The sequence below is a fragment of the Scardinius erythrophthalmus genome, assembly GCF_964197995.2.
Source record: "Scardinius erythrophthalmus genome assembly, chromosome: 12".
NCBI classification, from domain to species: domain Eukaryota; kingdom Metazoa; phylum Chordata; class Actinopteri; order Cypriniformes; family Leuciscidae; genus Scardinius; species Scardinius erythrophthalmus.
Window position 1 is genome coordinate 5,056,096 of NC_138232.1, and position 17,778 is coordinate 5,073,873.

The 17,778-nt window shown below is 37.1% G+C and overlaps 1 protein-coding gene across 2 annotated transcripts in view; it reads left to right on the forward strand.

The window, feature by feature from the left end:
- Positions 1–353: 353 nt before the first annotated feature.
- Positions 354–17,778, forward strand: part of rims4 (regulating synaptic membrane exocytosis 4) — a gene marked incomplete at both ends in the record, with an annotated part of 31,620 nt that continues 14,195 nt past the window's right edge. Inside the window, one exon of one of the 2 annotated variants that reach the window (XM_081380237.1) lies at positions 354–453. In XM_081380237.1, coding sequence (XP_081236363.1) covers positions 357–453 — 97 coding nt within the window. Of the gene's footprint in view, positions 470–17,778 lie in introns of both variants that reach the window. The other variant, XM_081380236.1, reaches the window with a different exon arrangement.

A 17,778-nucleotide genomic window follows, 5' to 3' on the forward strand; every position in this document is an offset into this window, starting at 1 on the left:
ATCATGTTCTCTGAAGCAGATCCAGGACAGCTCTGATACATCAGCTTCTGAGATGAGACTCCATCCGTCCTAATTCTCTGTCCTGAAGACCTGGACAGAAACAAAATAAAACAAGGACTTTGCAGACACCAAAAGAAGTCTGGACATTATATCTTCACAGGATTCTTGAACCCAAACCAGGTCCACAGGGACGTACGAGGGCGCTTTGGGGTTTGTTTTTCTCTCTTGTTCGTGGCTGGCGAAGGGGCCGGTGAAAGTTAGCCAAGACGCCGCGTGCCGTGCTCCGCGTGAAGAATGCCCAGGCACGTCTGCCCAAGCCTGCGGACACGGCGCCGGCACCCACGTCGGGCCTTTACATGGAGCGCTCACAGAGTCGCATCAGCCTGTCCGCATCCTTTGAGGCCCTGGCCATCTACTTCCCCTGCATGAACTCCTTCGATGAGGACGATGGCGGTGAGTGGATGTATATGTGTGTCCGAGGATGTGGGTTTGCTTTTTCCAAACTGTGACACCTGGAAGTTAGGGTTAGGGTCGAGATTTTGAGGTTATCGGTTGGCTACTGGTTAAGAAAATGTGGCTTTGTGGTTCAAGATCTGAGCTGGAAGCGAAATGAGGTTATGGGTTCGAACCCCACAAGACTTTTATGTGGGATAGTTCCAGACTGATCTCTTGAGAAAAGGTGCCGATTTCGTATATGAATTTGATTTATATGGAAACGTACAAGTTTTAGAAAAATGTAAGCGTGAAGGTCCACCCCTAAACATAACCGTGATTGGGGCGTAGGCAGGTCGTTAAAATAAAATTGTATGAATTATCCACCAATTCACCAAAATGTACAATAGTTACAAATTGCCATGAGCTTGTGTTTGATAGTTCATTTAGAAATGCACATTATTTCATCATTTCAAACCTGTATGAATTATAAGCTATTTTAAAGAGTGTTTCAGCTGCTTTTCTCTATACAATCAAAGATCCATTTGGGTCCAAAACAACATGGGACCCTATTGACTTTCATTCTATGGACAAGAAAAAAAAAACCAGATACATTTTGAAAATATCTTCTTTTGTGTTCAACAGAACAAATGAGGTCATACGGGTTTGAAATGGCATGAGGGTGAGTAAATGATAGTTAAACTATCTCTTTAAGCAACACACCACATACTCCAGATAGTATGCTTCGGATAAAAGTGTCTTAAATCACAAGTTGGGTGTCCCATATATCCTAGAAAATAATGGTTATTCTGTGGATTTGTGAATCATTTGGGTCATTAGTGCAGCATTTAATTTTGTATAAAATGACGCTCAGTTTCTTTGCCAGTCTTGGGTTGTTTGCAAGCCCCCAAACTCTTGAAAAATGTGGCCACATGCGTGGTTTGGGTGTATGGCCGTGTCAACTTGCTCATTTTGCATATGCAATAAAGAAAACGGTGTGGTTGCTTACTTGAGTGGCGTTTGAAATCCGAATCTTAAATCTGAAATGGTAAAAAAAATATATATATACTTATGATGAATACATGCATATGCACACACAAAACGCTTCCTTCAGCCGGCATTCTAATCAGACAGAGGTTTTTATTAATGAAGACATTTAATCACTGCGTTGACACTCAAATGCTAATATAGCTGTGATCTTCTCTGGGTACGGCTGTGGCTCATTTCAAAGAACGTCTGATTGCAGGTTAATGTCTGTCTCAAATCCATCACCAGACATTATGGCGTTAATTTAGCGCTCATTAGAAATGTTCCGACTGCTCGGTGTGCTACTTACTGAGTGTTTTAGGTTTGCAATTTTGCATAATTTCCCAAGTGCTTTTAGCCTAGGCATGCTATAAATCTCTCTCGCTGCCCCTGTGTTCTCTCCTCCTTTCTTGATCACCCTCATTTCCTTATTTGCTGTCCACTCACCCAAAAAACCTTTTACACAGCCGCCGTCTATCCGAGACATCCACACACCCACCCATGCTCACTTTCTCTCTCTACCCTCGCCCTGATTACAGATTACTCTGCAGGAGAGAGACTAGTATTGACATGAAAAGATTGTGCCTAGCTGATGATCTTCTTCGTTCAACATGTGCGCATCACACTCAAACAAACACACACACACGCTACAAAAACAGTGCACACTTATAGCACTAGTAACATGCACTCATATGTATCTTCAATTTTCACTTGTTTGGTTGGATTAAAACGAACCCTGGTGCGATTGCTCTGTTAGTGCGGTTCATCTGAATAAGTGTGAACGCTGCATGCCATCTGAATCATGGTGACACCAAACAAGCGGACCGAGAACACTGAAAAGATGAGTCTCGCTCCGCTTACAAACGAACTCTGGCGTGGTTTGAATTAAATATGAACGCAATACGGACCAAAGACATGTAAACAAACCAAAAACAGGACATGATGTCACAAGACGTGACCCTAAAAAGGAGGGTCTTTCTCTCATCATAGTCTTGATGTGGCCCATCACAGTTCAGCACAGACATCAGAACCGTGTCTCCTCACGGCAGATCTGTGTTTGTGTGTGTGACGGAGGGATTCCTACCACTGTTTTGACTCCTTTACACATTTTATAAGCTCCTCACGAGTTCTCAGCTGGTCTAAATACCATCATATGTAGCTACACACATACAACGAGCGCATTTAGCCCAGAACACAGCATTGTTTTTGATGTTCAGCAAGTTCCGTCGCTAAATATATGTAATAAAAGCCGACCAATCAGGTTCCTGTGCCTTTAGGTTAGGTGTTAAAATGCTAATGTGAACGCTAATCGGTCCAGAACTAATATTTTTTACGTTTTTTTTGGTTTGGACCAACGAAACAAAGCGAACCGAACTACAAGAGTGGAAATAGTAGTCTGTAAAATATTGCATACATGATAATTGAGATCAATTACGTATGAATTATACGCATCAAATTATGCGCTGTACTGTACATTCGTACGACCTCTGCTGTCTTGCGTTTGAATTAATAGCGTATTCTATTGGTTTTAGACATATAGGCCTGTCATTTAACTAATCAGCTCACCACTTCTCCTTTTTATGCTGATACATTCTTGCCTAAATCAACTTAATCAATGCAAATCGCACTAATGAATATGCTGATTACTGGAACTCAAACGACACATTGCAAGTGCTTTAGTTTAACACCTATTGCTGAATGTCAGATGACTGCAAATGCAGTGGGGATTTGTAACAAATAATACTGGGTTTCTTTGATTTTTGATATTTGAAACACTATTTGGATCTGTTTGCCATCATTTTAAATCTGTTGTTTATGAACATGAAGATTGACAAGTTTTCTTCAAAAGGAGGAGAAAATGCAGTAACAAATGAACTCACCAGTGATTTCGTAATAACACCCATTACTCACTGCTCAAACCCCGGGACATTTCTGACCACAAATATAGAAGCTAAATTATCTAGTGGAAAAAAATGAACTACCGCATGATATTAATGCTCTTCAGACGGATACATTTATCAGAAGAATGAGGGGAGTTAATGATGTCTTTGTCAGTCCATGTCAGAGAACTGCTGAAGGGTCCTTTGGTTGTGTTGTTTTCACATCTCAAGTTCTGCAACTGATCTGATACTTTAGAAATTCAAGGGTGATATTACAATACATAAACATGCTTTCTCAAAGGCTCATACTGAAACAGATGTATAAAACCGAAGCTATCAGAGAGGCGACTGCTGGAGTCTGCAGGCTAATAGATCTTTTAAATAATGAGCCATTAACGACTACAATTCACTCTTTAACTAGACAGCTGTGTTCTCATCTTTGTTCTAGCATTATGCACCAAAACTAACACATGTCTTAACCAGGCACAACACAAGATAGACTAAAGCAATAAGAGTAATTTACAATGGTTTATACCACAGGGCTGTTGAATGCTTGAATCTGATTGGTTGATAAACGTTCTAAGGTGTGCAATTATTTTCAGGGAAAAGCACGACTAAAGTAGTTCCTGGCAGGTCTTGACCGCATTTCAGTTATTTCAAGGTCCTTACAGACTACAACAGCGAAAGAACCAACACTCACAACGACACTGACCAAGCAAATAAATAACAATAGGATAAAAACTGCCACAAAATTATTATTTTTTTTTTTAATTACGGAAAGCACACTCTCTTTCTCCCGCTCTCTCTCCCACTCAAACACTCACTCACACATACACAGACACAGAAACGTGTTGTCAGTGCACTGCTCTGACAATTCTGTCAGTAAAATTTAACAGCTTAAAAGCAACACAAAGCTACACGTTGTTCTTGGAGAAGATAAACTTACAGTTTCACTATTATTAGAGACGCTGCTGCCGAACACTGTTGACATGCACAGACTCGGGTAATTCACACACACTCACTCTCTCTCTCTCTCTCTGTATAACTGCATATTAGTGGCTCAAGTCTTTGTTACTAGCTCTCAAATTATGTTTTGGAATTAGCACTGGAGGCTTGGGAATAGATGTGCAATAAATTATTCCTACACACAAGAGCGATTTGCGCTGTGGCCGCATTACCACCTCGGGTGTGCATTATTTTTCAAATAATTAAACGTCCCGTCATCAATTATTCCTTACTTTGAATGCGGCTCATCCAATCAGAATTAAAGGTCCCGTTCTTCGTGATCCCATGTTTCAAACTTTAGTTAGTGTGTAATGTTGTTGTTAGAGTATAAATAATATCTGTAAAATTATAAAGCTCAAAGTTCAATGCCAAGCGAGATATTTTATTTAACAGAAGTCGCCTGTTTGGACCACATCCCTCTACTTCCTTCTTTAATGACGTCAGTAGAACAGTTTTTTGACTAACCTCCGCCCACAGGAATGCTCCCTCAACTCTACCAAAATTCGTTTATGTACTTGCGCACTTCTAATAACTTACTGTGTTTACTCAGCTCTTACGGTGATTTTCTGAAGTAAAACTAACGCTTCATCTTTTGTGTGATGTACAATAAACTTTATTAAACTCATCAGTATATGTTTGATCATCATTCAGACAGCAGACTTGTAGGCTATTAATAAATAATGGATACATACAAGCAGATGACAAATACACGTTATAATAACCGTAATTAAACTACTAAACTATACCTGTTTCATCTCTATACAGCACTCTGACTCTGTAGGCATTATTGTCCGACTCGAACTGAACACCGTTACTGAGAGTTTCTGATATTATCATCATTCCGTGAGATGAAATTGTCCTGAGAGACTGAGCGCGAGCTCATGAAGCTCCTCCCCCTGGGTCGTCCAGCAGCCACTTATTTGCATTTAAAGGGCACAGACTAAAACAGCGTGTTTTTCTGAGCCCCAAAAAATGACAATTTAAACATGCTGTAAAAAATGATCTGTTGGGTATTTTGAGCTGAAACTTCACATACACACTCTGGGGACATTAGAGACTTATTTTACATCTTGTGAAAAGGGGCATAATACGGCACCATTAAGGACCGGAACTACCCGTTTATTTAAGCTACATTTTTGCAACGTATTTGCCTGTTCTTACTAAAAGCGAAAATGTGACAGAATTATTATTTTTTATTCTATTTTTTTATTATTTCTATTTATTTAATTTTATTGTAAGTTTTTTTTATCTAAACCCTCTAGGCTTTTTGGTATTTGTATAGTTGAATTTTGTGGTATTCTATCTAATACGCTAATAAAAAACAGACCACTATTAAATTCAATATAAGGCACATAGAAAAGGTAAGTCATTACGTGACAAATGGGTTACCCTACAGTTATGTGGATTTCACGTTGTTGCTTTGCAGCATTTTTGCTTTCAGTGAGGGTGAAATCCCGCATCCCATCTGGTCATGGAATGGCATCAAACTGCACATATCGTGAAGAAATCACCTAGAAAAACCTGCATAGAAAAAAAAAGAAGCTAAAAAGACACATTTGGGGGATTTTTCAAGGGAAAATGCAAATATAAGTTCTGTGTAATCACAGACATAATTGAACTACGACTTCTGGGACACTTATTTTGCATATAATATTTTTGATATGGGTTATCCTACAGTTTCGTGGACTTCAAAGCAATTTTGCGTTTAGTGTGGGTAAAAAAAAAAACTTGCTGGACTCTTTTTGCATCAAACTGCACGCATCTTGAAGAAATGATCTAGAATAACCTGCCTAAGCAAAAGAAAAAAAAAGAACATTTGTAGAATTTTTAAAAGCAACACACAAAATAAAGGCTAAAAATAATTTTTTTGTGATTTTTCGTGGTAAAATACAAATATATGTGCTGTGTGATCATGGAAATAATTGCGATATTACTTAATCTGGTACGTTTATTTTGCATATAAAATTTTTGCTTATAGTGTCCTTTCAAACTTAAACCACTCAAAGTAAAAGTTTCAATGTTCAGTCTGACCTCACCCTATGCTTTTTTCTTCATTCTGTGTTCAGATTTAATCTAACAGCCACATAAGGGGGATCAACACCTATATAACACACTCGCTCTCCAGCCACGTCGACAAGAAGGGCCCGAAGCCTTTGCGACACACATCAGACCCAACGTTGCCTCCCACCGCTTGTCTTGGCGCATTCAGACTTCATCTTTCATATCCTGTTTGCTGTTAACGCTGTTTGATGCAATGTGTACCAAAAATCCCAAAGCACAACATGTCTCGCTCCCCCCTCCACCAGCACAGGAACAAATCTCAACCGAGGAAAAGCGAAACGCTCTGAAGTCTCGAGGCTTATTAACCCTCCTACACTGACAGGTCTTGCATTGATGCTGCTGCTCAAAATAACTCGCAAACAAACACACACGCCATCAGCGAGATGTCATATGGCGGCAGGCGCACATTCTGTTGCATAAGAGAGCGTAGTGAATCAAGGACAGAGGAAAAGATAGGAGGAGGTCAGGATGATTGATACTAGTAGCATCCGTCTCCAATGTGCATGTGTGTCCGTGTTTATGAGATTTAATGGTGACATTGATTATCAGCATGTCTTTGGTTTTAAAATCAGGTGAAGGATGATGGGTGAAGATATATCTATATATATTTTAAAATCCGAGTCACACATGTGCGTCAGAGAAACAAGCGCTGTTTGAACTTCTATTATTGCGGTAGCTCATGTATATTTCTATGGCATCCCTGTCGAAGAGTAATTAGCTGGTGAAGTGGATTTACTTATTGGAGAGTTAATGAAAGTTATCATGAGCATTGTAAAGTTTGAGGCGGATGTCATAACAAATGTCAGTAGACCGGGAAGATTTTAAAACGAGCGGTTCATTCATAAATCCGTTAGAGCTTACCTTCATCCTGAGGGAATACAAACAGGTTGCATAAACTGCTTTGACTATTCTTACAAGTGAGTCATCAAAATCATTTTTTTAAGACACTTCATAACTTTCATAACACTTCATAAAGTCAGTTACATAAAAACGTAGATTGGTCTAATTTGGTACTGAAAAGTAAGAGTGATTACCACTAACTAATTTAGTTGTTCATACTAGTTCTTATGACAGTCTTAACATAATTAATGGGCTACATAAGGTCTGTACACTGAATGTTTTCATCTATGTACAAAATCCAATAAAAACTTTTATATGTTTATAGGGATAGGGATTATATGTTATTAGCGACACCGGTGGCCGTTAAGTGAACTGCAGCCAGCAACTTATTGCTCGTGCACACAAGAGACTAAACGTGATTCCAGACCCACGACGAAGTTCTTTTTCGTTCTTCCCTTAAAAGTAAAAAGTTGGAAATACCTTTGCAGGGATATACTGATAACGAGAATCCCTACACCGCCCATGATGCTGAGAGCGACGTTTAGATGAATATGTAAATATGTGCTGCACGCTTTCCACTCAATAACAAACTAAACGAACAACAAAAATGACAGCGATGAGAAAACACCAGTTAAGAAAGCATCTGACTGTAGCGATGAGGATATGTTTGTATCAGCTCTGCAATTCCCAGGCATCATGTCGACAGATGAGGTAGGCCTAATTAAAATGACATTGTTATGATAGTTTGATTATAAATTATATTTGAGACTATAGATCTGGCTATGTGAGACGTATCATGGAAGATGGAAAAGAAAGAGGCTATCGGGAGCGAGCGTAGTCATCACATCCTTTGGATTTCCCAGGGGTGCGTCTCAATCAGTATACAAATTCAGGCACTGGAAAGGACAGTAAGGACCCTGGCTCACTATTCATTGGGACACTGATGGTGACATGACAACAACCTCGTACAACATAACTACTGGAACATAGTGAGCATCAAAGCTCCCTGGTTTTCACGGTGCATTGTGGGACTTTTTAGGGAGCCAAAGTTTCAGTGCACTGGAAGGATTTTCCGATTGAGACAGCCCTTAAATGTCAGACTCCCTGATCAGTGCCCTGACTCGGGAGCTGATTGAGACGCACCCCAGGTGTTGTGCCGAATTCTGTGAACCACTGAATTATGTGACCTTAGTAGGCGATGTATTGAGCTAATCCAACCTATACACCTAATCCTAATCCTAACTACAGTGCTTGCTTACTAGGGTAGGTCACTTAATTCAGTGGCACTACACCGGCAAAAACGTCCCGAGTCCTTCACATACACATCAGTCTACAGTCTTTCATAGACAAGTCAGGAAAGGTCTCGTTTTTGAAGTTTCGTTACAAGCTGTTCACACATTGGCAATAAAAAAAGTGATTATTACATGAAAATTCTTATATACAGCCCCTTTAAATAACTGTTTTGTGTTAGATTTTAAAATGTAACTAAAGTTGGATTTTCAGCATCCAGTCTTCATTGTGCAATGTGTTGCCAAATCTAAATCTTATAACAGACAAAAATAATAATTTTTAACAAAACAAAAAATGCATGTTTACTTGGAGTAACTTGTTTAAAACTACACAAATTTTGGTGTATTATACATTTTTCAGCTCCATAACATGTACTTCTACAAATTACACAGCCTATTAAAGGTAGGGTAGGCAATTTCAGACAGGCTAGCAATATCAAGCTAGCTTTGAAAACATGAGATCCCACCCTCCCTTCAGAGCGTCTCCAAAGCCACGTCTCCTTCAAAACACTTGAACGTGCACAGCAGAGTCTGCAAAGCGTCACGAGATGAGAGACGGTGTTAAATTACCTCATGTCTCAAAGCACATAACATAATAATGAACGTAAACAACTTACAGATCTTTTACTTGTACCACCTGACTGCTGCAGATTTATTTCGGCATTAATGTGTCGTATTGACATAGAAACGCATAAATAGAACGTTGCCATCTCGTACGGTCACAACATGGAGTGAGCGCGGCATAAACTGGTTGTTTTGGTTCAGGAGGAACTGTAAAAGCTGCTGTTTGTTTGCGGCGCTCTGTGACTGTCTGTCTTCAGCTCTGCAGAGCCTCAATGAACGGGTGTGTGTCTGTGCAAGCAGGTGCGCGGAGGTATGGAAATACACACGCTGACAGGCAGTCAGGACATCCTATCATTGCATTCGGACTGAATGCAATGATTGGATGAACATTTTTTGGTCCTGAGACGTCCACAGAAGATGTACATGTATTAATATTTAGACCACCTCTATTATTGATTGCTATCAGGATGTGAAGAGATACCAGTATAACAAAAAGTGTTTATTAAAAAAAATCCCTACCCTATACCTTTAAGGAGAGGTGTGCTATTAGTAGCGTTCCAGCTTATTTTCTGGCAAATTTACTATAGACTTGCATTGAAGGAGCCATATTTAGATTAGAAACCAGAATATTTCAGGAAGCACAGAGACTTGTGCTTGGACCAGTGAGCAACACTCTAGCATCCACCAAGGCACCAAAAACCAGCCTAAACATCTTAGCATCAAGGTTTGCATGATAAAGAACCACTCACGTTTCTTCAGAAAATGTAAAAATGTAGTTTCATTTCTTACTTTTTAACAGCCTTTTATTTATTTATTCTTTATGCAATAATATCTCAATCGGGTCTCATTCAAGTGGGTCTGGTTAAAGACAATCTGAAGTGGCATCACTTTATCAAATGTTATGCGCTTTTGAAAATGTCACGTAACAGTTTTTTTTTATGGTAGAGATTGCATGTCTGTTTCCAATGCACAAGTTCAATTATTTAGAAAATGTCAGTGTGATAAGTGTGCAGTAGTGGATTCACATCAGTCCATATGCGCTGGTGTGTGTCTGTGTAGTGGACTTAAATCAATGGCTGCTGAAGTAATGTTCGATTCCCAGCAATCATGCACAGGTGAGAAAGCAATCTGTTGTTTTTTTCCCAAGTGGAAAAGAGAAAAAAGTCAGCCAGGATGAGAAATCTATCACATGATGCCAATGTGAAGACAACAGTCTGTCCAATCAGATAATCAAATTCCCTGTTTCACACTGATGCCTATTCTGACTCGTAATATAATCATCATTCATTGTTCCTGTTAAAAGCATCTCATATACGAAATATTCTTTGTTCTAATTCTGACGCATACATAAAAATCATAAATATGTCAAATGAAATGCTTTCAGCATATAATCAGATGCCTTTTCTATTTTCTAAGGTTTTAATAAGGTCACTCATTTTACCACAATGTGTTTAAAAGTTAAATTACTTTGATTACAAGCATACAAGGTACATACAAGCTTTAAGAATTTAATGCTGACATTTCTACAAAGGTCAAGTTTCAATCATCAGTCGACATTTTAAGATTATACACAAAAAGGTTATAAAATATTTTAAAAAGAAATATAATAATTTAGTGAGGCTTATGTTTAAATATGAATTGTATCATTTCTGTGTTATTTTAGTGTCATTGAGATAATGTTATAGTTTTTATTATATTTTGAATCAGTTTTGCAGAACAAGGGTTATTATAGTTTACTAAAACTAAAACCACAAAAAAACAAAGTCATTTGACTTTAATTAAACTTTAACTGAAAAAAAAATATAAAATAAACATATTTGCGATGGCAACATTTCTCAATTCCATTTAGTTTAACCACGTGCTAAAAAAAAAAAAATGCACTTGCTCTTGCACTTCATTCTCTAAATGAAAAATAAATGATGCATTATGCTTTGCAGGTAAATTGATTTGATTTTAAGGATGTAAAATTGATTCGATTTCTTCTCCCACAAGCCGTGCAGCAGCACTGATTGATCTCTCGTCTGACCTCTGATGGTGTAGCGTACAGGTGCATTTGCTCTGCACCCTTTGTGTTGGCATATGCAGTCGGAAAGCACAGCGATACACTGACGCGCGGGGGCAACAACAGATGGTTGTGCACAAATGCTCAGATTTACCTGCTGTCATGTCCTTTACTACAGCCTGGAAGTAAGAATCATGTTACGGACTTATATTTTGATCATCAATAATCATGGTTGTGAGTGAATCTCACAAAAACAGGTCCAGGCCACATTTCACCTCAAAATAAAAAGAAAAAAAGAAAATTAAAGCCTATTAAGACATATTCTTGACATTATGACTATTATTCTGAATAGTAAATCTAATTAGAACCTCATTACTGTAATACAGCATGTTTATGCTTAATATTCTTTATGCAAACTATAACATAAAATAATGCAAATAAACATAACTTATATTTTATCACTTTTTTTTAAGCTTGGGGTGAAATAATTATTACGAAATAATGAAAGGTACAGAGCAGGATTATTATCGTTAACTAAAACTATTAAAAACATTTCTGTTAACTGGAATAAAATAAAACTTAAACTAAATGGAAATTAGAAATGTTGTCTTAAAATGTTAACTGGAAATGAGTAAAAACTAAAACTGAAATAAAAACAAATTATACCTAAATAGCAATATTTAAACAACAACAAAAAGACTAATAAAATGACAAAAGCACATAACAAAATGACATTAAACTAAAATTAACAGAAAAATAAAATAAATAAAATCTATTCTAAAATAAAAACTACGAAAAAAAAAAAAAAAAAAAAAAAATGCAACGGATGCTAACAAAAAGACCAAAAATGAAAAAGAAATCAATACTCTTTTTTTGGATTGTGACACTATTATTATTTGTATTATTATTTACTATTATTCTGAATAGGAAATCCTGTGATACAGAATTTTTTGGCTAAATTTTCTTTATGCAAAATATAACTTACTATATAAATAATATAGGATTTAAAACATAACTTATATTTTATCTTTTTTTTAGTTTGGGGCGATCCAGTATGTTCTTGACAGGCTTGAGTGAGATTCACCATCATAGACCAATGGATACAAAATAAAATAATAGCATTACGTACTAGCAGGGAGTGCGTCCTTCACAATCAATTCAATTAGAATTAGAGGCAATATAATACCATAATGACAATTATATCTGCATAATGATGAAATAATGAAATAACAGGTGTGCACCCAATGTTACAAATGAAGATCATAATTGAAAATCCTAACCAAACATGCATTTGTTTTTAATACACCGCTTGACAGAAGCGTTCAGAGAGCACATCAGTTTAAGAGGCTGTTGACTTGTGTAGTAAATCACAGCGTGGTACGTCTGTTTTGCAGCATTAAGTCTCTCTGCAGAACGAGCCTGTTTGAAGCTTCACACAATGTCGACACTCACTTGCTCAGTTATGCCGCCTACACGTTATTATGACTGAAGTATCTGAAACAGCATCCGGTGGCCTACATTCTCAATGAACATGCTGTTCTGAAAGTCAATTAAGTCTTGAGCTGTGACTTAGTGGTAGTGGTGCTCATGAAGGCAATATGAGTTTGAGTCCGGCTTTTGTGTCACAACCTGGATCTGGTTTACCTCCTGTTATCTTTACACTCAATTTCAAAAGCACTTTATTGTCATGGTATTGTTCTGCCAAATAATTAATACTAATGCAACGCAAAACAAATGGTGGCAGAAAAAAGTCCAGAGATGCAACATATGCTCAAAGGTGCAAAAAATAAAATAACAAAAGGCTATTTTAAAATACTATAAGAGCATCTTTTTTAAGAAATGAATACATTGACAGTAAAGGCAAAGAGGTAACACTTTATTTTGATGGTCCTTTTTGAAGATTCTGTTGACAAGTAACTGCATGTCAACTAACTCTCATTAGAGTACCAGTAGACTTTCTGCTTCAAATACCTTCATTAGCACAAGTCTAACGGAATTAAATAAACTCCAATAGAACTATTATTCTGTACATGCACGTCCTCAACCTAAAAACAAGTGGCACTCTTCACCACACAACAGTAACCTCCAAAACTCCCAAAAAAACTAATTTAAAACCCAACCCAACAGAACTTCAAATAAGACATCACATTTGCATCTTGCCCAAGAACATAAATATTAACCCTTAATTTCAACATTTAATCTCCCCATCCAGTCTTGTACAAGGCATACTGAGAAACAGAATTTTTTTGAGTGTGTTAAAGTGCCTCTGTTATGCTTTTTCAGATATTAGAGTATAATATAGCTGTTTGTGAATGTAAAAGGTCTGAAAATGTTAAAGTTCAAAATGCACGACAACAAAAGTTGTCTTCTAAAAGAAAGAATCGATTCTGAACTGACTGAAACGAGTCGTCAACGATTCCAGTCTCACTTACTGTAACATAAATATGTAACAATGTAACAAACACATTTGCATAATCCCCGCCTATGGTCTTCATTGGCTGCCCACAAACAACATCTACTTTGCCCCGCCCTCAAACACTGTAGTTGTAGCTGAGACTGGTAGAGTTTGGTTCATGTTGTCGACATGTCGTGAAGACGATGTTTTCAGCGCTGCGAATCCACTTTGCCTCCACTTCATAAAGATGAGGACTCGTAGTGGAATTGATACGGAAAAATCACGACGCCATTGTTACTGTTCGTATTACTGTGTATTAAGTGCTGAGGAAGGCTCTGGAGCTGAAATTCAGATATGGTAATGGACGTTTAGTTTCCAACACGTGCTGTAAGCTGTTGACCAATCACAACAGACTGAGCCATCTGACCAATCAGAGCAGAGTAGCTCTCAGAAACGAGGGGTTTAGGATCTTCTAACAAACCATTTTCAGACTCTTTGAGAAATGAGGTGATGCGCAATGTATATTATGAGAAAATTCACGTATTTTCTTTTACTTTTAATGCATATAAAATAAATTAGGAACCTTTAAAAAACCTTACTTTATTTTTCAGTTCAATGCTAATCAAATAATGAAAATATATAAATTATATTAATATAGATCGATCTAAACCATCAACAATGATAAAATACTCCAATTATAAAACACAAGACAAATGTTTTAATCTAATGTCTGCCGTGAACAGACTCTTGTGTCTGGTCTGCAGTTACTGAAGCTCCAGTATGAAAAATCAAACTCATAAAATCCCAGAAATATCTCAGGTATATTAATATAACTCTCATATATTTGCTTCTGATAAATGACCTTCTGGGGTCATTTTCCCCCCTTGTATCCATTTATAGCTCAGATCACTGTCTCCTGACTCCTGAAGCTCACTTCTCTTTTAGCCTGTATGGAAAACGTCAGAGCTGAATTATGCCAGTATATGAGTAAATATTTGGCATAATTTTTGGCTAAGACGGACGCATCTGTGTATGATCCGACCCTCCACTGAGATTAAACAGATGGGCTCTCATACCAGCACATGCTTAATACTTGTGTATTTGGGGCTTTTAAAATGATTTTAACACATTCATAAATGGAGCATTAAAAAAATGACTTCAGAGTAAATATTTAGAAGAAAAGGGAGCCTTTTATTCATTTTAATTTGATTCATTCTGGTCTCAATGGTTTGCCCCATTTTCCATAATGCATAGATTTCCCATAATGCATCTGGAAGTTGTTTTTGTATTTTGTAATTCCAATTATTCTCAATTCTGGTTCTGTAATATAGTGAAATATTTTTGTTAACAGGGAATTGAACATAAAAACTCTTGTAGGGTAAAAATATGTCCTAGAAATAAAATAAATAAAATAAATTGAAATGTTAAAAAAAGGAAATAATATGAAATGCCTTTGCATTACAGTAATGCAAACAAAATATGACGTAATTGACAGGTTTTGTGAGAATCAACCACTTCCATTAACAAGTAGTTGTATAAAAAAAACAGTGCTTTGGACTGAAAAGCTTTGAAAGAAAGAAAGAAAGAAAGAAAGAAAGAAAGAAAGAAAGAAAGAAAGAAAGAAAGAAAGAAAGAAAGAAAGAAAGAAAGAAAGAAAGAAAGAAAGAAAGAAAGAAAGAAAGAAAGAAAGAAAGAAAGAAAGAAAGAAAGAAAGAAAGGTCTGGATATCCCTCTTTACTACAACAGTAGTAGTGTTAGATTTTGCATCTGATTAGAAAGCACAGAGGTTATAGCCTCCAACCAGGCATCTATCAACATCACTGTAGATCAATAGGCCTCTAGTGCTACTGATTTATCAAAGAGTTAATAGGTAATTAAGGCAGGCTGAGGTAACGAGAGGTAATGGCATGATCGATAGCATGGACAAACTAGAAAACTGACATGCTCATTTAGATGACAGTCAATGAGTGCCTTAATGATCTTCAGCAAGCTATGTAGAAATCAAACCGAAGTTAAGAGCATCCTATTCCTGTTCATCTGAATCTGGGAAGTGCGCAGTCCATTAGTGACGCATCAACACAATGTGCCCTTAAAGAGACAGTTCACCCAAATATTAAAATTATGTCATTATTTTTTTGCTGTGCAACAAAAGAAACTTTCTTGATGCTCTTTTCCAGCTCCAAAACGCCATAAAAGTATCCATATAAAGCACACAAGTGATGAGAACTATACTTTTATGGTGCTTTTGTGTCCTTTTTGGAGCTTGAAAGCTCTTGTTGGAAAATAATTATGAAAGAAAAAAGGTTTAGAATGACATGAAGGTGAGTAAATGACATAAATGAACTATTCCTTTAATCAAGCAAACGATGCAACTATTTGCATTTTAATTCACATATCACTCTGCTTTAGCAGTAGGTCGTAAGTCTGATAATAGGTTTTCTATAAGCCTCTTTGTTCTTTTAATCAAATTATAAATCTAAACACTGTCAACTGACAAGTGTGGGCCATAAACCACAAGCAAGATGAGATAGCAACTAAAAGGGCTTGTTAGAAAAGCCTCTTATTTATTTATTTTTTGCAGTAAATTCATGAATGCCACTTTGATTAATGGCTGTTGGCCATACTGATGAAATGAGATACTTTATCTGTTGTTGTCGGTGAGACCTATTTGTAATTGCAAGTGTTGGTGAGAGATGTCCAGGAATCAGAAACATCACACTTAAACAAGATATAATTAATGTCCAAATTAAGTGTTTTAGAGCCAATTAATTTTTGCTCATACTGTGAAAAATCACCAAACAACGCCCTGGCGATCCACTTGGAATTCCCTAGACACCAACAAACAAATCCCTAGCAACCACATAGCAACCATCCAGAACATTCTAGAAACCACTTAACAACACCCTGGAATGCACCAAACTCCCTAGCAACCACTTAGAACTCCCTAAACACCAGCATGCAAATCCCTGAACATTCTAGAAACCACTTAACAGCTGCCCTGAAAACCACCAATCAACTCCCAGGCAGTCGCATAACAGCATGTTCAAACCGATCAGAACATCTTAGCAACACCCTAGCAACACCCTGGAGGCCACACTGAAGACCCTAGGATCGTGGTGGCAATTGCATGTACAATGCACATCTAAAAATCAAGTTTTTGCCCACACACTTCCTGAAATTTGACTTTTTTTTGTGAAAAGATTAAATCATTGTTTCAAGCATGTTCACTAAATAAACACTGCAAGAGAGAAAGAGAGAGTGAGAAATCCATTGAAGCACACTGCTCATGTCTCCCATAGCAACCCTGGCATTTCTAGTGCGTTTCCTGATACACGATGTTCTGTTTTGGAAGGTTACGATGACATGCTAGTTAGCATGTGCCGAACGCACCAGAAACGCAGGATGAGACAAAAGAGGACTGTATTTTTAGGAACCGCCTAACTAGGTCATGTGCTTCACGGCCAGGAAAAAGCTGTGAAAATGGCTGGATTCCCATCACTACAGAGTGAGCGTGTCCATGCAGATAGAACACGTTTCAATGGATAACGTGTTTTCGGTGATGACTATATATATCATATTTATATCTTACTTTCTGTTACATTATAACAGACATTTATAATGTTACAAAACATTTATATTTCTAATAAATGCTGTTCTTTTGAACTTTCTAGTCGTCAGAGAATCCTGAAAAAAGTATCACGTTTTGTTTCCTCAAAAATAGTAAGTCGCTTTGGATAAAAGCGTCTGCTAAATGAATAAATGTAAATGTAGTAAGCAGCACAACTGTTTTCTACATTGGTAATCTCTTTTCTTTCTATCTTGAACAGATAATCAGCATATTTTTACAATAAAACTTTTTACGTTTTTTGATCAAATAACAAACTTCTTTCAAAAACATAAAAAAATAGTGTACTCACCTTAAATGTTTTAACAGTAGTGTGCGTGTGTATGTATTTATGTATAAAATAAAATTTGGACATCAAACATTCAACCTCATTGAATATTCATACAGGTCACAGTGATTTTGCCAAGACAGACAATTTTTTTCTGTCTAAAAATTGTGTCTTAACCCTATCCATACCCCTAAACCCAACCCAACCCATGTTTTCCCTAAAATCAATGGGAAATGATAGGTAAATAACACTGATGTAGAAACATCTAACCCTGGTTGTAAGCCTAAACTTGACGTAAACTGTAAGCTTGTTCCTCAAATCTGATTGGTTGATTGGAATGTTGTTTCAGGATCAACAAATATTTTGCACTTGGTGAAATCAGGTTCACCAT